The following is a 21,238-nucleotide window of genomic DNA, read 5'->3' as shown; positions in this document are numbered from 1 at the left end:
CACTCTCAGTAAATCAGCAGCACACGCCTACACAGGCTGACTCACGCTGTCCACCTCCCTCTCCTCACACACCGGTACATTTCCTCCAGCCTATCTCACCACACAACTGCCAAAAAACACACTCCAGTCCGCTGCAGCGCCGCAGCCTTTCCAGGGCCGCCTGCCAGTCTTACCTCTCTTCTTTCTCGTCTTGAGCTCAGCCTTTCTCCTTCACCTTCTCTGCCTCTCCTGATGCTCGCTGTCCTCGTGGGTGGTGAGATCGTCTCACCCTTGAGAGCAGTTTTTAACTGTGTAGTGTTAGCTAGAGCTTCCTGTGTCAGTAAAACAGGTATGCGGGAAAAGCCTTGTGTCTGCTGTTTCAAAAGACATCGATGCACATGAACACTTCTGCGGACTGAAAAGAGTTTATAGCATCAAGGAGCCTTTATTTCATCCTTTAGTGTGTCTCTCTTTACCTGTAAAGGGTCTCTGTTTTGGGTGACGGTGACGGTTGTCTTTCTCAAGTCCCAAGTTACTTTTATCTGATTTTTGAATGTGTTTGAATACTAACCTTTTAGTTTTCTTTGCAGATAAGATAAATCCAAGGGTGAATCTCATGAAATATGTCTACGTCATATTTTACTCTAGAATCAAAAGAAAAAATGTATTAGTCAAACTTTGACCACTTGATTACAACAGATCAAATTTGGGTATAAAATATGCTTTAATAATGTTAATGTAATTTTTTTTCTTTTAATTTGGGGGTTAAATTTGGTCTAAAATGTAGGAAGATTCATCCTGTGACCCTGGACCACAAAACCAGTCTTAAGTGTCAAATTTTTTTAATTGAGATTTATACATCATCCGAAAGCTGAATAAATAAGCTTTCCATTGATGTATGGTTTGTTAGGATCGGACAATATTTGGTTGAGATACAACTATTTGAAAATCTGGAATCTGAGGGTGCAAAAAATCCAAATATTGAGAAAATCGCCTTTAAAGTTGTCCAAATGAAGTTCTTAGCAATGCATATTATTAATCAAAAATGACGTTTTGATATATTTACAGTAGTAAATTTACAAACCATCTTCATGGAACATGATCTTTACTTAATATACTAATGATTTTTGGCATAAAAGAAAAATCTATAATTTTGACCCATACAATGTATTTTTGGCAATTGCTACAAATATACCCCAGCGACTTAAGACTGGTTTTGTGTGTTTTTTTTATTATTAATTAATTAATTAATTTTTTATTATTTATTTTCTTTCTTTTGATTTGGGGTTGAAATTTGATGTGGACATGATGTAGGGAGATTCATTCTGTAGATAACTCTTTGCCACACTTTTATAAAAATTTACAAGACAGTTTTTTGGAAGAGCGAGTCACTTAAAATGTTTTATTATGCTTGGCATCAATCTTTGACCATTAATTCAGGAGGAAGATTATGGTTATTAGATTATTAGTAGCTCCCTGTAATCGGCCTGCATTTCCTGCCTGTGCCTGTGCACGAGAGAATGGCATTGCTCAGACTAATATGCGCCCCCTGGTGTTTGCATGCAGTCACTGCATCCAGCAGATCCTGGAGGCGGTGCTTCATTGCCATCAAATGGGCGTGGTGCACCGAGATCTCAAGGTGAGTGACAGGTGATTCGTTCATCAGTGCGTGTGTCGTGCATGCTTTTGTGTACAATTATGCTATGTGTGATATGCGATTATGATGAGATTCGGATGATGAGATGGTTAATATTCAGTAGGGGGCGTGGCTTAAAGAGATAGGCCACTCAGAACTGAAAATCGTGTCATTTACTCGCCCTCATGACATTCAAAACCTGTATGGATTTCTTTCTTCTGCTGAACACAGGAAAAGATGTTGTGGCTTTGTGGTACGGTCAATGGGGAGTAGCAACTGTTTGGTTATTTGCATTCAAAATTTCATCTTTTCTTAAGCAACTCATACAGGTTGAACAAATGATGTCAGAATTTTCATTTTTGGGTGAACTGTCTCTTTAATGCTCACAATCTGATTTGGCATGACATTTTGTGTGCATGGATGTCATTAAAAGTTTTTTATTGTTGATTTATATGTGATTTGTTTAAAGACACAGGTTGATTCTGAACTAGAATGAATCACTAATTCAATATGATCAGGAACGTCTAGAAAAAGAGTAAATAGGGTCAGTTTTGATTTCATGTTGCTGCTTTTTCCAATCCTGATTCAGATTAGAAGTCGATTTTTATATTTTAAAGAATCAGGTTATGCAAATCTCAGTCTGGATGCGTTTCCAGCGTCGTTTTCCCCGAATGCGGCTCAGGGTCGTTGAGCATTTCGCACCATCCTACGGATTCTCAATCAGAACGCTTTTCAAACCATGAGCCCGAAACGTCAAGATGCCATCTGAGCTCCGCGAATAGCTCCAGCAGATGGCAACGGCGGCTGAGCGTCAGAACACAGACACCGTTCGTCCCTTTTCAGAGCGGCATCTGTAGCGCGAGGAGGACGGTAGGAAGAAAGAGATCAGAGATTGAGACTGAATAAGTTTCCCATGATTCTTTGCTCCTCTGGACCCAATTTCCCACCTGGCTCAGCTTCCACCAGAGCAGAGGGAAGATAACCCACTTAATAACAGCACACACACACACACACACACACACTCATGCTGAACGTTACGTGGAGGTGTGAATGTGCGTGTTAAGTGGGATGATGTATTATTAACCAATATGTCAAAATGAGTGACAGTAGCTTATGTGAAAAAATGAAATCAAAATTGACTCTGTGTGATTTCTTGATACCTTTGATTAAATGTTCGGTTTAATTTTTTATTAAAAGTTTGGGGTCTATAAGATTTTTTTTTAATGTTTTTGTAAGAAGTCTCTTCTGCTCACCAAGGATGCATTTATTTAATCAAAAATACAGTAAAAGCAGTAGTATTGTGAAATATTATTACAATTTAAAATAAATGTTTTCTATGTGAATATAATTTAAAATGTAATTTATTTCTGTGATGCAAAGCTGAATTTTCAGCATTGATCCTTCATGATCCTTCAGAAATCATTCTAATATGCTGATTTGATGCTCAGTAAACATTTGTTATTATTATCAGTGTTGAAAATGTTGTGCTGCTTCATATGTTTGTAGAAACAGTGATGCATTTTTTTTTTCAGGATTCTTTGATGTATAAAAAGTTCAAAAGAACAACATTTATTTGAAATCTTTTGTAACATAAAGGTCTTTTCTGTCAATTTTGATCATTTCAATGCATTCTTGCTTTGATTTATTTTTAAAAAATCTCATGACCCCAACTTTTCAATGGTCTTATATGTCCATATTTCTTTTTTTAAAATTTTTTATGATCAACATGAAATCAAAATCAACCCTAGTGTCCGTTGAATGATGTCAGTGTTGTGTGTAAATGTCTGTGGCGGTAAATTGTTGTGCGAATGCCGTTTCATGTTGACATGAAAGAGAAAAACGAAGCTAATTTCCCGGAATTCTTTATCAGACATGAGTGGGATCACTGAGAGCCCGTCCTGTCAATCAAATTGACTGTGTTCAGCCAAAGATGATCCAGTCCGGTCTCAGAGGAAGGTGCTGTAGGCAACACTGGGATTGAATGACAGTAAAAAAACAACTTTAAAGATACTCTTCAGGGTGAATAACACTCTTCTGCGTAATGCTACTATCTCCTGTATTAATTAACTTTAGGTTGACAGCAAGCTAATGTAGGTTAACATTTACCAAATATAACAAATATTTGCACACACAGGCTTCCAAGGCTTCCCATTGTCCAAAAAATATTCCGTTAATTCCGTGAAGATATTTATGGTACTTCTGCTATAATGAAAAAGCTGCTTGTTTCGAAGTAGCTTACTTCATTTATTTATGCATTTATTTGAAGAGTAAGGATCTACGTATGTATCTATGTGTATATATATCTATGTTCATCAGTACATAGGACATCAGTGTATCGTCACGAGACCTCCTAGTAGGTCCTAACCAGTGTTGTCATTAAATAAACTAAAAGTAAAACTATTATAACATTTTTGTTAATTAAAATAAAACTGAAATATAATAAAATATAAATATTAGATTTTTAAAAAAAACTAAAGATTTTTTTATTTTCATTTTTTTAAAGCACAAAACATTACTAACTGTGAATAAATAACAACCAAAATTGAACTAAAACTAATGGCTGAAATAAAAATAAACTTAATATTAGTGGTAATAATAGTAATAATGGCATAAAAATGTCAAAAGCACATGACCAAATTTAACCAAAATTATAATGAAAGAAAGAATAAATAAATAAATAATAATAACAAAAACTATAATAGCGTATAAATAATACTAAAATAACACCGAGAGCTGCTGGCTTAGCATCATTTGTCTTCTGTATTTTGGTTGTTAGATGTTTTTGAACACCTGCAATGCTAACCGTAGCCATTTTATTTCCGAGAATCAACCATAGGTCCATTTGGATGATCAAAAGTCGTAGATATCAAGCTCACATATGATTTTAAATGTAAAACAGTAGAACATCACTGGAAATGCGCTTCTAGCGAACACGGCGCGGCCCAGCACAGCTTATATTTTGGGAGCTGATTCTGTTTGTGTGCTGTATCTGTTGCGCAGCTGTGGTTGTATGTTATGTGTTCGGTGTTAAAAGGTGACATGTATCAGATTTTGGTTCAGCAGTAATATGAGTGCGTCTCTGATCTCCCCCCCAGCCGGAGAACCTGCTCTTGGCCAGTAAATGCAAGAACGCCGCCGTCAAGCTGGCCGACTTTGGCCTGGCCATTGAAGTGCAAGGGGACCAGCAGGCCTGGTTTGGTATGTGGTCGGGTTTGAACTCGCCCAAAGCAAAAATCCTCAACTGTTTTGCCTTATTTGTTTAATTTTGCTACTTTCAAGCACATAATCTGGCACCAAAATGGTTTTCTCCAACATACAGAGTCGGAAGGAGGTTGGATGTTGCATTTTCAGATGTGTATTTTTGCTTTCGCATGCAGGGTTCGCTGGAACGCCAGGTTACCTTTCCCCAGAAGTGCTACGAAAGGAGGCTTATGGGAAACCTGTGGACATTTGGGCATGTGGTGAGTCACACGCTCCCTCCCGATAGAGTTCTTTGTATCTATTTCTATCTTCTTTCTCACTCTCGACGCCCCACACATATTCAGACACATCAGCTCTCAGATGTGGAGAGCTCTTCTCCGGCAGGTGTTGTCAAGAGGCTGTTGCCAAGCGCCGCTTTCACTGTCGTGTTTCACATTCACTTTCTCTAGAGTATCGATAGTTGAGCGGTTTAATTACTTTGCAGATTAGTTGGTGGTTTTTTGGTCTGGGGTTGGGAATTCTGATTGACTTCGGTGAAGTGGGTTATTAGGTTTGTTTGTATATCAGTGAGCACCAGTTCATGGATTCATAGGAGTCATTCTCAAAATGCAACACTCAAAATTGTTCCCCATTTTACGTTTGTTGTCACACATTTAGTTAATTTAAACTGTTTAAACCAGACCATTTGATGTGTAGCAACAATTTTGAACCCACCTGGCAGTTTTAGTCTCCAAACTAATTTCTGCCTTACAGTCAAATGATTCACAAACTGAGTTATTACAAAGAACCAGTTCACTTGTTTCTGAATGAATCATTAATTCATTAGTTCATCATTTCTCAATAGAATTAAACAATTACATTTTTAAATACATTTAGAGTATTTTTTTTATTATTTTATATATTTTATATTTTAATTTATTTAACATCATTTCCATATATATAACTATATACACTGCCGTTCAAAGGTTTGGTATCTGTAAGGTTTTTAAAAAAATTAGTTTTTGTTTTTAATGTTTGTTTAATTTTTTTTTGTTTTCTTCTGCTCAAGTCTGCATTTTTTTTTAATCAAAAATACAGAAAAATCAGTAATATTGCAAAATATTATTACAATTTAAAAAATGGTTTTCTATTTTAATATACTTTAAAACGTAATTTATTTCTGTAAATCAAAGCATTATTATTGATCACTGCAGTCTTCAGTGTCATATGATCCTTCAGAAATCTTTCAGAAAAAAGATTATATATAATTTTATATATATATATATATATATATGTATATGTGTGTGAGCCTGTAATGCTTTTTTATGGATTCTATGATAAATAAAAAGGTAACAGTTACAGCAATTGTTTAAAATAGAAATCTTTTCTAGTCTTCACTATCACTTTTTATCAATATAACACATCTTTGCTAAATAAAAGTATTGATTTCTTTCAGAAAAAGAAAGAAATAGAATTTACTGACCTGGAACTTTTAAACGGTTGTGTATTTTAATTGTGTATAAGTTATTACAAAGAACCAGTTCAAAACAATGATTTATTCACAAATTAGACTTTAATACAAGTGCTTTAAACGATTTCATTTAAGCATTTTCTTTTAATATTTATATTATGTTTCTCTAATTAAACAATACAATTTACATTTGTTAATGTATTTCTATAATTTATATGTTATTTATTATAATATATCTATATTATTTTATGAATTTTAAATTGTGGAAATTAGATAAATTATATAAAGAAATAAACTTAGACGTCATTAACATTGTAAATGTTTTGATAATGTTTGGTGTTTATATTTTTTATATAATATAATTTTGTGTTTGTGTTTAAATACGTATATGTTTCTTTATGGAATTTATATGTGTATTTATTATTACATTTAGGGTTGTTTTAGCTGTGCCTAAATGTCTGAGTTAGTATGTGAAGAATTGTGAGTACACAAAGAACGGCATAGAATCCGTTAGAAGTGAAATATCAATAATGTGATCGCAGGAGTCATCCTGTATATTCTGCTGGTGGGATATCCTCCTTTTTGGGATGAAGACCAGCACAAACTCTACCAACAGATCAAAGCTGGGGCTTATGACGTGAGTCCTCTTGTGATTTCACTTATACAGTACAACCGGTCGAGTCAGTACATACCCATGAGTTCCCATGTTTCCTCTAGTTCCCCTCGCCAGAGTGGGACACGGTCACCCCCGAAGCCAAAAACCTCATCAATCAGATGTTGACCATCAATCCAGCCAAGAGAATCACGGCCCAGGAGGCTCTGAAACACCCGTGGGTCTGCGTGAGTATTAGCAGCACAAAATACCAACACACACCAGAATACATGCACTTAAAGTTGAAATTAAAGGACGCTTGGGATCAGTGGTAGTCCTGAGATGATGTATTTCATGATAAAGCAACATTTTTACAATATAAAATGTGCGAGTACTTCACTATTTCCTTCTTCCCTTCTGATAATAATCATTAACAATAAGTAAATAGGATCAATTTTACTTTCATATTGACTTTAAGACTCAAAACTATATGCAAAACAGTATCAATAATTAATATGTATTTCCTCTATTTCCCGCAGCAACGTTCCACTGTGGCGTCCATGATGCACAGACAGGAAACAGTCGAGTGTCTGAAGAAGTTCAACGCAAGAAGAAAACTCAAGGTCTGCTGATGTCTCTTTTAAAAGTCATTAGCTGGAAGCATTTCATCTGTATATGTCTGAAACCCACCGCTTGACGCTCTGTTCACGTTGCCATCTCTTTCTCACGTATAGGGAGCGATATTGACCACCATGCTGGTGTCGCGCAATTTCTCTGGTAAGTTCACATCAAGCCTGATGCATAGACACTGTGTCCTGAAAGACAAATTGAAGACATGTACAATCACTCAACCAGCCCAGATTACATTAACTGAACTATTTGACTTCTTGAGTAGAGGATTCATGATTCATGAATCAGACTTAAATTCTAAAAGCATAAACACAAACTCTTAACAGTGATATTTTAGTATTATTTATGCACTATTTTAGTATTCATATTTTGAATTAGCATTTTTTATATTTTCAATTTTAAGTTTGTTTGTTTTTGCCATTTTTATTCTTTTTTTTTGTATTTCTAATTAGCATTAATTTAGTTTTATTTCAGTTGTTGCGTTAGAAATTGTTAGTTTTAAACTTTTTCAAAGCTTTTTTTTTATTTTAATTATTTGCCAAGGCATTTATAATTGTCATTTTAAGTTTAAATTTTTTTTTTCTAATATTTCCTTTTTTTTAGTTAATTTTTTTAATTTTATTTACTTTTTTATTTTTATTTTTTATAGTTTTAGTTAACAACACTGACTCAAAGTTCACTGTCCCTTTAAATGATCTCAAAGCTAAATATTCATGCTATTAATAAATCCTGCTTTATGCTTTGAAGCATCAGACAAGAAATCTCACAGCTAAGGGAATGATACACTGTTTCTTATCCAACTCGATTTGGAGAGCAGCTGGACGTTCAGAGTCGGGCCGTGTCCTGACAGATTGGTTCAGAGACGAGCGGTTCTGTAGGAAGTGTGTGGCGTTTGTGAGCAGCGGGCTGCGTACGGCCAAAGAGAATTCTGGATGTTTGCGGCTGTTCCAAACGCCACGCTTTTATAATAACATGTGATTTATTTCTGCTGTAATGAAGCATCTGCTCTCTCACATCCCAACACATACACACACACACACACACACACGCTCTCACTCGCTCGCACTTCAACAGCAGGCTGGTGGGCGGAAGCAACAGTGTTCCTGTTTGAGGAGCGTTTTAGATGCTCTCTCTCTCTTTTTCTTGCTCTCTTCATCCGTGGCTCGTCAGCCGTCCTCTCTCTGCTCTCATTACTGTAATTACCTCATCCCGCGGGGTGACTCAGTGGTAGAGGAGGCGTGGGAGTGTCCGAGCGTCACTCCACGCACTTGCCCTCGTATGTCAGTCCCTTGTTCTTTATTCAGCCTCTGTTCACTCTCTCTTTTTAAAAGGGATGTATTATTTTTTTCCTTTTGAAGTTCTATGATAATTTAATCAAGATTTCTTGCACCTTAAATGGTAATTCAATTTTTCATGACTATTTAATACCCTCTTCAACAATGACCCATCCAAGTTAAAGAATAGACATTGACATATAAACATAATTTCTTAATATAAAAATGTATTAATTTTATTTATATGTAATTATTTAGTTAAGTGCCCTTTATGGGGTGTTTGGATAGAGAAAAAAATTAATTATCCAAAAAAGGACACACTTCAGCTATTTGCCTTGGCTATTTCATGATAGAAAATATTTATTAGAGAAATTGACTATGATTAAAAAAAAAAAAATATATATATATATATATATATATATATATATATATATGGATCGCCTTTTTAAATTGAAATATTTTTAGATATTGGTTTCTATCCTTTTATATTTTTATTCATTTTCTATTGTTTTTCTATTTGTATTTTATTATACAATAAAATATAGTTTTCTATATTTATATAAAAGAAATGTGTGTGTATATATATATATATATATATATATATATATATATATATATTTCAAATACATAATGTACTTAAAATATATTTATACATTTATTATATACTTAAAATATAAACGGTTATTATATTATATTATTTGTTTTCTACTATGAAATTGCCAAGTCCTATTATTAAGGCAGTTATAGTCAACAAATATTCCTTTGTACCTTTTTTTTGGTTACATTAAAATGACGTTTTGAACTGTTTTGTTAACATGTATCTTTAGCTACACATCATATAAACATCAATTTAGTAAGATACTCCTGTGTTTTTTTTAGTAACTGCTCTGATGAAAACAACTCGTCAGACTGATCAAAACTTAATGAGTCTTCTTGACTGAATTATAAGAAAGAAAAAAACAGTTCATAAGAGTCAGTTGTTCATGAATCGTAGTATATTGTATGTTTGTTTGAATAGAGTAAATATGGGTGATATGTTATTGCAGATTGAGATTTTTTATTTTTATTTCAGAAGAACAAGTAAATTCATGTTTTCTACAATGTAGTCCCTTTAATGTCTGATGAGAGCTTTTTTCTGTTTATGTCTTCTCTGTCATTCTATCACTTTTCCCCTCTGTATTTCTCCTGCCTTCTCACAACGCCAAAACTCCAACCCCCAAATAAATGCTTTGCTCTGTTTTGCCGTAGTATAGATTGACGCTGGCGAAAGCATCATGTTTCCCGCTGATAGGAGAAAGTGGCTCCCCGAGGAGCGCTTGACAAGAAAATGAGCCTTTTCTTTATTCCAGAGTGACAGGGGAAGCCATATTATATGATTACACCACCTACTGTAATGGACTCTCAAAATCCCTCTCTGGTTGCAGACAGCGGCTTGTGTTTCCAGCTAACTCTCTCCACGCTAACAGACTGCTCTGTCCTTTGGTTTCTCTCTGTGTCTACAGCAGTGGTTCTCAACTGGTGGGCCGTGACCTAAAATTGAATCTAATGTAAAAGGCTGTATGTCTGCGGCGTTTCGGTGTAAATTCATCTGTCACTTGGTAGAAGTTAAGATTTTTGCTAGAAATAAAGTTATGGGAAGATTTTAAGTTTAGAATCCAATTCTTAATATCAATTTTTCCTAATATAATTAAAAAGTTTTAAAACAATTATTGAAGTAAACAAGTAACCAGTCATAAAATATGAGCAAATGACAAGCAACAGGACAAATAAATGCAAAAGAAGAAAGATGCATATGGAATAAACAGTACTTTGTGTTTTCAGGTAAATTAATCATAACACTAATATTAGATTATAAGAAATACCACAATAATTTAATAAAGTAATTAAATGTAAAATAAAACACTACATAGTCTTCACGCCATCAATTCAACTTAAAAGTTTAAAATGATTCAATCGAGAGCATGGAAGTAATCTAATGTTTATATACAGTATTTTAAAATATTGAATAATTTAGCATTTTTAAACTAGCACTTTCTAAAAAGAAAATTCATGTTTCAAGACGGAGACGTGTGCGTCAGCAGGATTTGTTATAAAGGTCACACAGAATGATATTCAAAATCACCTTAGATGCTTTTAATAATAAATAAAGTACATAATCAGAACCTGAGATTATGCTGTTGTTCCAGCGGCTGGTTTGGACAAAAACTGATTAAACTCTGATTAACATTGAAAAGTTGCCTTTTGTCATATCGTATCTGGTTAGGACACAGTGTGAAACTGGCTTCATAGGCCATAGATGCGTTTTGGCCATTTGTGTTTATTTTTGTGCACTCTAAACCGTGTTGGTACTGTGCTGGCAAAACCAGTTGAGAACCAGTAGTCTATGGCACGATGGGCATATGTGTGTGTCTGTGTGTGTCTGGCAGTGGGCAGGCAGACCACGGCACCCGCCTCCGTCTCTGCAGCCGCTGCTGCGGCCGGTACCACCGCCGGTCTGGTGGAACAAGGTAGCCCTCGTCCCCTCACGTCTCACCCCATCCTCCATCCATCTTCTCTGCTTCATGTTCTCCTTCTCATGATTCATATTCAGCATGGAGCTTGGAGCATGACACGGTTACAGCGGTCTCGTGTTCAGCACTGCAGACGCCGCTTGCTGACTTTGGGAATGGCCGTTAGATCTCTTTTTCTTTAGTCCTTCAGTTCTACATTATCTCTCTTTTTCCTCTATATCTCTCTCTCTCTTGCAGTTTTCACAAAGCCCCGTTCACACTGACTGTGATATCCATCGATGCAGGTTGAGTTGTTCATATTGCCCTGAGCCGTGTAACCAACCATAGTTAGTTAATATGTGACCATAAATGGACCCAATTGGTTTTCTTGCAGCTGAATTCTGGAGAAGAAATTGCAGCGGTGCATAATGCATTAAATCATGAACAAGATTAAGGATTATTAATGCATGAAACTAACTGATTTAAAATGCACAGTTTGTATTAGATTTCTAAGGAATGTGTCATTTAATAAAATATATACTTTTGGTATACGCTACCATATTTTTAATATTTTTCTAATTTTTTTTTAAATAGGTTTATTCAGCTTGGACACATTAAATTGATAAAAAGTGACAGTAAATACATTTATAATGTTGCAAAAGATTTCTATTTCAAATAAATGCTGTTTTTTTTTTACTTTATATTCATCAAAGAATCATGTAAAATAAATATATCACAGTTTTCTGAAAAATATTTTAAATTTCATTTCATTTAATCAGGGACAATGCACATTAATAATACATACAATATGTAAAATGCGCCAGATTTAGCCAACACTGGCTAATTTTCATCTTGACTGTTTTAACTGTTTAAAACATTGATAATAATAAGAAATGTTTCATGAGCAGCAAATCAGCATATACTGTACATGTATGGAGGATCATGTGATACTGAAGACTGGAGTACTGAAGCTGAAAACTTGGCTTTGCATCACAGGAATAAATTACATTTTAAAATATATTCAAATAGAAAGCAGTTATTCAAAATTGTAATAATATTTCACAATACTACTATTTTTACAGTTTTTTTTATTATTATTAAATAAACACATCCATGGACATAGTGTGTACCTGAAGTTGTTTCAGATAAAAGCATCAGCTAAATGCATTTGAAGCATATGAAATGGTAAAATCGCTTGCTTCCATTGGTAGTTGCTGCTCTATTTGCATAAAGTAAAAAAAATCACTAAATTGCATCACTAAATTGACAGATTGTAATGAAGATAAATGACTTCATGTCATTTTGTTGCAAATCGCAGTCAGTGTGAACACCTCACAAAATCATCTCTGTTTTTCTCTCCCCTGCTGGAAAAACCAGGTCATATCAGTTTAAGGCGGTCAAGCTGGGTTTTTTTTTTTTTTTTTAAATGTGGTCGCTGGTTTGTTGTCTAAAGCGGTTACCAATTCTTACCAGCTTGACCATAATCGCCTACCAGATCAAAACCAAGCCCCACAATCCATCTAGACCAGCGAATGTCATTAAATGTCAAGGTTAGACCAGTATAGTCTCTCTATGCTGATTATCTGCAGAAGGTCTAGTGTTGTATAAGCTGAATTTTCATTGTTTCTGGTCTCACATGCATATGAATAGAAGTGAATGGAGCATGAAGTCTAGTGTGACTGCAGATTTAGACCATCTGACTCACATTTAAAATGACCAACCACAGTTCGTTTTGTTTTAATGTGATGATTATGTCCAGGTAAATCTAAAATCAATGTATCCTGAATATAAATAGTGCAGCAGGCGGTCAGTCAGATTTAAAGTGCCGATATCAGCAGTTGGTTTTAGCTGGATTTTCCATCAGGATCCCATTATTCTCTCTCTCTCTCCTTCTATCTCTTCTGATTTCTATTTGCACTCATTCTCTCTCCTCTACGTCTCCGCTTGCTCCATCCATCCATTTGCAGATTTGTCATTCTTCAGTGTTCTGCCTCTTTCTTCCTCCCTTTGGTTTCTTTTTTGTGTCAGATCTTTTAATTGTAGGTTTCTCTCTCTCTTTCTCTTGCCTGCCTGCTGATGACTGAACATTGCACGAGAGCACACGCATGTCTCCTGATGCAGGAGAAGCCTGATGTGGTCCGATCCGATCTGACCCGAGTGCATGTGTTTTAAACCTGTGTGTTCAGGAAAGGGGGTTCAATGTCCTTTCAGCTGTAAATTCTAGGATTGTTTGCAGTGATCTGGCACTTTTACTCTTGGCTGGTTGCAGCATCCATGCAGCAGGTTTTCAGAGAATATTATTAGCGTATTTTGAGCTTAATGTCTGTGGACTGTTGTTGATTGCCACAGCTTATTTTCTGGGTGGTCCATTGAAAAATGAAAATTCTGTCATCATTTACTTACTCTCAGGCTACGTTTACACTAGTGCGTTTTCATTTTAAAACGCATAACTTTTGCTATGGTTACGCCTGTCATTTACACTACTCCAGCGTTTTCGAGGAAACTTTTGAAAATGCTGCAGACCCCGTTTTAGTGTAAACGGAACAAAACGAAAACTTTTGAAAACGATGGCGTTGCTGCCCACATTCTATCTGCTTATCCTTGACAACCATGTAAACAATAACATCATGCTTATTGTTGTACACATTGATATGTATAGGTAGATTCCCCATTCGACCGCTCCAAGCACGCAGACGCGTCCGCCATCTAAATGATGTGCTATCTACCTATGCATATCTATGGTTGTACCTGCATGAATGGTCATGTGACATGCTTTTTCAGTTAAGTAGTGTAGACGGAGATCGTTTCTGAAACGCAATGAAAATGACAGTGTAGACGAGGATCGTTTTCATTTTAAAATGCCGTTTTAAAAGGAAAACGCACTACTGTAAACGGGGCCTCAATGTCGTTCCAAACCTGTATGACTTACAGTACTTTCTTTTTTAGAACATTGAAAATATTTTGAAGAATGTGGGTAACCAAACAGTTTCGTGTCCCATCGACTTCCATGTTATTTTTGTCCATGCAAAGGAAGACAAACAATTTTGGGTCCCATTGACTGCCATACAATTTTTTTGACCAAACTATGGAAGTCAAATTGTTTTGAGTCCCATTGACTTCCATTAGTATTTTTTTGTCCGTAGGGAAATCAAACGATTTTGGGTCCCATTGACTTCCATAGTATTTTTGGCCATACAATGAAAGTCATTGGGAGTCTGAAACCAGTTACCACATTCCTCAAAATATCATCTTGTTTTGAATGGAACAAAGAAATGCATACAGGTTTAGAATAATTTGAGGGTGAGTAAATGATGATATTCATTTTTGGGTGGACTGTACGTTTAAATTTTTTGCCCCGAAATATATTTCTGTAACCATTTATTCACACTGAGGGTGAGCTGTATTTGTAGTAAAATCAACAGCATGCTTCAAATACAATCATGGACATTAAAATAAATATAGTCTGCAGTGTTCCTTAACTAAGACTAATCTAGACAGTTTATACTTGTGAAATTTAGTTTGATAATCATTCTAGCACAGTTGCACGTTTTGAATTTAGTTTGGTTGGACAGCAATGCATCTGTAACACTTGTGACCTGGTTTGTGACCATAGTGCACTGCTTGACAATTTTAAGATAATTCCTAACGGTCTGAATATTTTGTTTTGATCTGTTTTTGTAGAATTTTTTTTCCCCCACAGATGCCCGTCTCTGCATTTGTCCTCCACGTCTTTGCAGTGTTTTGAGTGTGTGTGTCTCAGGTGTTTTAGAGGAATCGGGTTTGTTGTCACCTCTAGGTGTCACTACAAGTGTGTCATGGAGGAAAAGGCTTGATAATGGCACAAGATGACGATTAAAAAATAAAACCAAAGAATGGAACACAAACCTTTTTTATACGTTAGTTAAGAAACACACATTTGAACCCCCTGCCCTCGTCCAGATAAACACACTCCAGATGAACCCGTGCTGATCTCTCTCTCTTAATCTATTCTTTCTTAATCTCTCCTTCTCTCCGTTCCTCTCTGCCTCTAACATTTGTGTCAAGGTAAGATTCTCTCTCTTTTTCTGTCTTTCTCAACCCTCCCTCCACACACAACACCTTCCTCTTATCTGCACGGATTAATGAAGTCAGGGGTCTTTTAGCGCCGTAGAAACACTAAGGATATTTCTTTCTGTGTTGCCATGGCAGTGAAGATCTAAAGTTAATATAGGATTTGCCAGCTCCATTTCATTTAATTTCATTTTAGTGATGAGAAGTTGTCTTAGAGTGTTATTATTGACTTGGAAAAACTTCAACATTCTCATTTGTGGCGAGAAAATGCAGCATTTTGCAGGTCTTTGCCGCCCCATGAACAAAATATTTGAACCTGTCATGCTTTATCTGCAGTGTTTGTGGGTTTATTTAGCTGTATTTTGGGATAGAAGTGAACTAAATCTGACGAAACCTGCCTTTGGGAGGTTACAAAAATTATTTATAAATGAAGTGAATAATATACACTACTGTTTAAAATGTTAGGGGTCAGTTATTAGTTTGTTTGTTTTTAATTAATACTTTATTTCAGCAAGGATGCATTAAATTCAGCAAAAGAAGCAGAAAAGGCATTTGATCTGATCTTGAGCAGCAGATCAGCATATTAGAATGATTTCTGAAGGATCATGTGACACTGAAGACTGGAGTAATGATGCTGAATATTCAGCTTTGCATCACAGGAATAAATTACATTTTAAAATAGAATACAGTTATTACAGAAATAGTTATTTTAAATTGTAATATCATTTCACAATTTTAGTGTTTCACTATAATTTTGGTGAGCATAAGAGATCTTTCAAAAACATTTAAAAAAATCTTTTAGATTCCAAACTTTTGAACGGTAGCGTAATTTTTTAGTTTTTTTTGTCCCCATTTTCCCCAAAAGGTCTATTTTATGGCCAGAATTAGGATTAAGGTTAGTTTTATACTACTAAAATGCAAAAAAAAAAAAGGCAAATTAGGAATAAGGTAAAATAATAATTTATAATAAGTAAAAAAAAAATTCAAAATATATTTTCAAATAAAAGGTGGTTATTTTAAACTGAAATAATAGTGTAAATGTTTTTGTTTTTTTTCATTCTAAACTACAACTGAAAAGTTTATTTTAGGGTTTTATTTTAGGAATTAGGGTTTAGGTTACTTTTACAGTAGTTTTACACTTACCAAAAAAAAAAAAGTAAACAAAAAACCCCAAAACACTCTTAATACCTATACATGAATACCTGTTTCCATATATATATTTATTTTACTTGTTTCAAGCATAAAGCACAGGTAATTTTGTTTGATTTAGGCTTAAAACAAAACAAAAAGAAATCTAAAATATCTTATCTAATGCAGTTTGGCTCTTCAAGTAAATTGACCTTGTTCTATGGATATTTATGAGCTATTAATTTGCACGATCAAGTCAATGCTATATCTTCACTTAGCCAGGTAACCGCGTGTGTGTGTGTGTGTGATTGCACTCTTCTGCATGTGCACCAGCGCATCCCCTGCGTGTGCATGGCAGTCACTAACCTCTCACTGCTGGACGGGATGTGTCGGTCACATTTGGTGATTAATTCTAGCAGGTTTGACTGTGGGCCGCACCGTGCATACTTGTGATGCGTGTGCGGACGTGCGCTCCACACATAGTGTGTTAGATGGCTGTAATCCTCTGGATGTGGGGCGGGAGGGATTTCCCCGGCTGGCTCGGACGGTTATGAGACATGTTTGGCCGAGCACCATTAGCGCTCCGGTAATGTTGACTGTTGCTCCCATCCCAGCGTGCTGATGTTTGCGCTTCCTCTCTCCCCGTCTACAGCAGCCAAGAGCCTGCTCAACAAGAAGGCCGATGTCAAGGTAAGACCCACTTTCATTTCTTTCTCTTCTTTCCCTTCTTTTTCATAGCTTTTTCTCTTTCTGTTCACATCTGCCAAACACAGTTTCCATAGAGGAGGGATTCCTGACCGTTTCTTGTTTTTTGATTGGTGGAAGTTTTGGCGTCCACTGTGTGTCTGGTCTGAAGCAGATCTGTGTGTTTGCGTTTGCAGTGTTTGTCTCCATGTTCTGTCCTTTCTAGCAGTGTGTGTTTGTGTCTATTCTGTAAGATTAGATTAACTGGTTCTTCTCTAAGTAAGCTGGACAATGAGTTGGTAGTGGGCGGTATAGTATAATATTATATTGAGTTTATATCACAATATAGACATTTTTTCTTCGAAATTCAATCCAAAAACGTTTTATCTATTACATAACCACATACTAATACCTATTTTTGGATTATTCAGCGAATAAAATGGTTTACAAGGAATCTAGTTTAGTTTGATTTTATTATTTTATTATTATAAAAAAACATTTTTGAATTAATAATTTTATGTGCTTTTTCATTCTTATTTGTTTTTCTGAATATTTATATTTAGCTTTTTATTTTAGTTTTAGAAATTTTAGCACTTCAACTTTGAATTAATTGTCATTTGAATTAATTGCCAAGGCAGCATTTCACATTTTGATTTGTTGTCATTATTTAGTTATTTTTAGTTATTATTTAGTTTAGTTTTATTTCAGAAATCTTCAATTTCAGCTTATTTAAGATAGTTGCCAAGGCATTTTCTTTTTTTCAAATGTCTCATCTCATCTCATATTTATATTTTATTTTAGCTTTGTTTCAATAAACAGAAATTCTTTTTAACAACTCTGGTTGCAACCTTAAACACTTCCACATGTCAGACTTTAAACTGCACCACAGATATACTGCTATAGAAACAGTTTAGCAAAACCCATTCTTGCCATCACTGTGTTATACTGCCCAGCCCTAGTATAAGCTTGTGCGCTCAACCTTAATCTTTCTTTAATTTCTGATCTGCATCTTATCTCGTTATTATCTCTATATAGTTTACCCATAGTGCCGTGGTCATTGTTGCCCCAATCGATCACCCATCGGGTCCATTCAGAGCATTCCGGCATGCGTCACGCGGCATCAGGTGAACGCGCACAGATGTTGACCTCCGACCCGTAATGAGCTGTTAGAGAGAGTGCACTTGCAGGTTCATTTGTTCTGATAACATATAATCCTCTCAGACAGAGTAAAAAGGTCGGCTTTCACCTCTATTGCACCGCAGAATTAGAAATGAAGCTGTGACTGCTCTCTATTAGAGATTGGATGTGGAGTCTAATCTACAGAATAATCCCCTCCACACCGAGCATTAATCATACGTTACGTAATCTTTTAGTATTTCAAGTTTTTATGAGGTCGACGCTAAAAAGCACTCCAAGGAAAATCCTGCGGCTCTGTCCTGCGCTGATGCCACGTTTCTGTAACATTTAGCCCTGAATAAATGAAGATGTTTCAGCTGAACCTCAAAGATGACGCTTTAAATTTGTACAGCAGAGTGATTTCGCTTAAACTTGAGCTTCACAGCCTCCTCAGATTTCTCTTTCTAGCTGTCAGTTTTTTTTTTTTTTTACGTTATATATGAAGTACAAGTTTTAGTATTTTTGTACTGACAAAGAAAGATGAAAAAAATCCTAATATAATATGTTTCCATTATTGAATTGCACAAAACAAAACACCAATATTGGCATATGCACTGTCCTTCAAAAGTTTGGGGGCGGTAAGATGTTTAATGTTTTTGAAAGAAGTATCTTATGCTCACCAAAGCTGCATTTATTTAATCAAAAATGGTTGATTTCATTATAATTAGTGTTATTTCATTATAACTGATAACATCTTATAGTTTATACTTATATTTTGAATCATTTTGTATTTTTATTATTTAATTATTACATTTTTGTTATTTCAGTACATCAATTTAAACTCACTTAAAATTAGAAACTGAATTATTATTATTATATTTTTTGTATTTTATATTAATTCTATTATGGTTTTTGTTAATTTTGGTTTTACTTAACTATAATAACCCTGGTAAAACTGTAAAATTGTGAAATATTTTTACGACTTAAATTGGCTCTTTTCTATGTAGCTATATTTTAAAATGTAATTTATTCCAGTGATCATTACTCCAGTCTTCAGTGTCATATGATCCCTCAGAAATCATTCTAATATGCTGATTTGCTGCTCAGGAAACATTTCTTATTATTATCAATGTTGAAAACAGCTGTGCTGATTCATATTTTGTGGAAACATTATTTTTTCAGGATTATTCGATGAATAAAAAGTCCAAAAGAACAGCATATATTTGATATAGAAATCCTTTGTAAAGTTATAAATGTTTTTCTTGTCACTTTTGACCATTTATAGCATGTGTGCGGAGTATAAGTATGTATTTCTTTAAAAAAAAATCTTACTGCCCCCAAACTTTTGAACAGTAGTGTAGTAACCAATATGCATCGATACTATATTTTGACTTTCTCTCCGTATCTGACTGCGGTTGAGTTTGAATCAGCACGGCTCGCCACCCACATCAGCATTTCAGTCAGACTGTGTTCTCATCCTCAGCTGAGTTCACTTCCTGTTAGCCGCCGAGTGGATCTCCTCCACAAGTTCACTGGAAGCGTTCTTTTTCCTATTGCTCTCATTATGTGCTGGGGCAGGTGTGATCTTTCATCGGCCCTGTGATTGTCAGCCGCGCTAATGAAGCACTTTCCATCTCTCGCCGCCAATCATTCCATGATTCCTCCTCCCACGCCTCGCTCCGGACCCACTATATCATCCCGATCCAGAGCGAGAGCGAGAGCAGCGGCGGGAGGGAATGTAGCTCTCGCTCCAGGAATAGCTGGCGGTTTGAACCCAGGGAGCCGGGAGACAGAAATAGACGCTTCCACTGCGCCTCACTCATTGCTTAGCAACTGGCTCGCCACACTCCTCCATTCTGACATTTCCCTCCTTTTTCTGCGCTCTGGTTTTCTCGCTGTCTTTGGTGCTGCAGTGCGATGAAGAGCATCACGGCTGGAGGAACTCTTCCAGACCCACACAAACACAAGCTCAGGCCGAAAGAAACTACAGATGAATAAAGAGACAGGAAGTAGAATCAGAATGTTTACTGAAATGTAAAGAAATTAAACTAATCTATATCCCCAGGTGAAAAACAAGTACACTTCCATAATGTACTTAAAGTGCTCTATTTTCGTGCATTAATTTTGTACTTAATATACTAAAAATGATTACATTAAGATTAAGTGTACTCAACTGTGCTATTTTGAGACACCGTGAATATGAACTAAAATGTGCTTTTAAAATACTATCTCTGTATTTAAAAAATGTATTTAGTCACCACTTGTAGTGCACTTGAGTGTACTAGTGTACTGCAAGTGGTAACTAAATACATGTTTTAAACAGAGATAGTATATGTTAAAAGCACATTTTAGTTCATATTCATGGTGTCTCAAAATAGCACAGTTGAGTACACTTACATGATCTTAAGTTTAAGTACTAAAGAATCATTTTTAGTATATTAAGTACAAAATCAGTGCACGAAAATAGAGCACTTTAAGTACATTAGATTAGATTGTAATCTAATGTACTTAAAGTGCACTTGGAAGTGCACTTGTTTTTCACCTGGGTCTGTCTATCGATCTCCAACTTGATTAGACAATAGACAAAACCTTAAACTTTTTTCTTCCTCTGAAAATAATTTCAGAACTGTAGAGATACAGGAACAGTCCTGTCGACACCTGCAATCCCATCAGCAGCTGTGTGTGTGTGTGTGTGTGTGTGTTCACAATGATGTATTAAGATCTCTGAGAAGAGAAGGCCTTAAAGGGATAGTTCACCCAAAAATGAAAATTCTGTCATCATTTACTCGCCCTCAAGTAGTTCCGAACCTGTATGAATGTCTTTGTTCTGCTGAACACAAAGGAAGATATTCTGAAGAATGTGGGAAACAGAGCAGTTCTGGGGCACCATTGACTTCCATAGTATTTTTTTTCCTACTATGGAAGTCAATGGTGCCCGAAACAGCCTGGTTACAAACTTTCTTCAAAATATCTTCCTTTGTGTTCGGCAGAACAAAGAAATTCATAAAG

General features: G+C 35.5%; 1 protein-coding gene across 50 annotated transcripts in view; it reads left to right on the top strand.

Moving 5' to 3' along the window:
* LOC131548567 (calcium/calmodulin-dependent protein kinase type II subunit beta) overlaps positions 1 to 21,238 on the top strand; it is a 58,800-nt gene that overhangs the window by 20,934 nt on the left and 16,628 nt on the right. For 11 of the 50 annotated variants that reach the window (XM_058789988.1, XM_058789974.1, XM_058789953.1 and 8 more), the window contains exons 6-14: positions 1,546 to 1,618; positions 4,711 to 4,813; positions 4,993 to 5,076; positions 6,809 to 6,903; positions 6,984 to 7,106; positions 7,398 to 7,481; positions 7,593 to 7,635; positions 11,189 to 11,269; positions 17,082 to 17,119. In XM_058789988.1, coding sequence (XP_058645971.1) covers positions 1,546 to 1,618; positions 4,711 to 4,813; positions 4,993 to 5,076; positions 6,809 to 6,903; positions 6,984 to 7,106; positions 7,398 to 7,481; positions 7,593 to 7,635; positions 11,189 to 11,269; positions 17,082 to 17,119 — 724 coding nt within the window. The remainder of the gene's footprint in view (positions 1 to 1,545; positions 1,619 to 4,710; positions 4,814 to 4,992; positions 5,077 to 6,808; positions 6,904 to 6,983; positions 7,107 to 7,397; positions 7,482 to 7,592; positions 7,636 to 11,188; positions 11,270 to 17,081; positions 17,120 to 21,238) is intronic. The other 39 variants (XM_058789989.1, XM_058789973.1, XM_058789986.1 and 36 more) reach the window with 5 other exon arrangements.

The sequence above is a fragment of the Onychostoma macrolepis genome, chromosome 10, assembly GCF_012432095.1.
Source record: "Onychostoma macrolepis isolate SWU-2019 chromosome 10, ASM1243209v1, whole genome shotgun sequence".
NCBI lineage: Eukaryota > Metazoa > Chordata > Actinopteri > Cypriniformes > Cyprinidae > Onychostoma > Onychostoma macrolepis.
The sequence above is the reverse complement of the archived record's forward strand: the minus strand, read 5'-3'. Positions and strand labels throughout refer to the sequence as shown.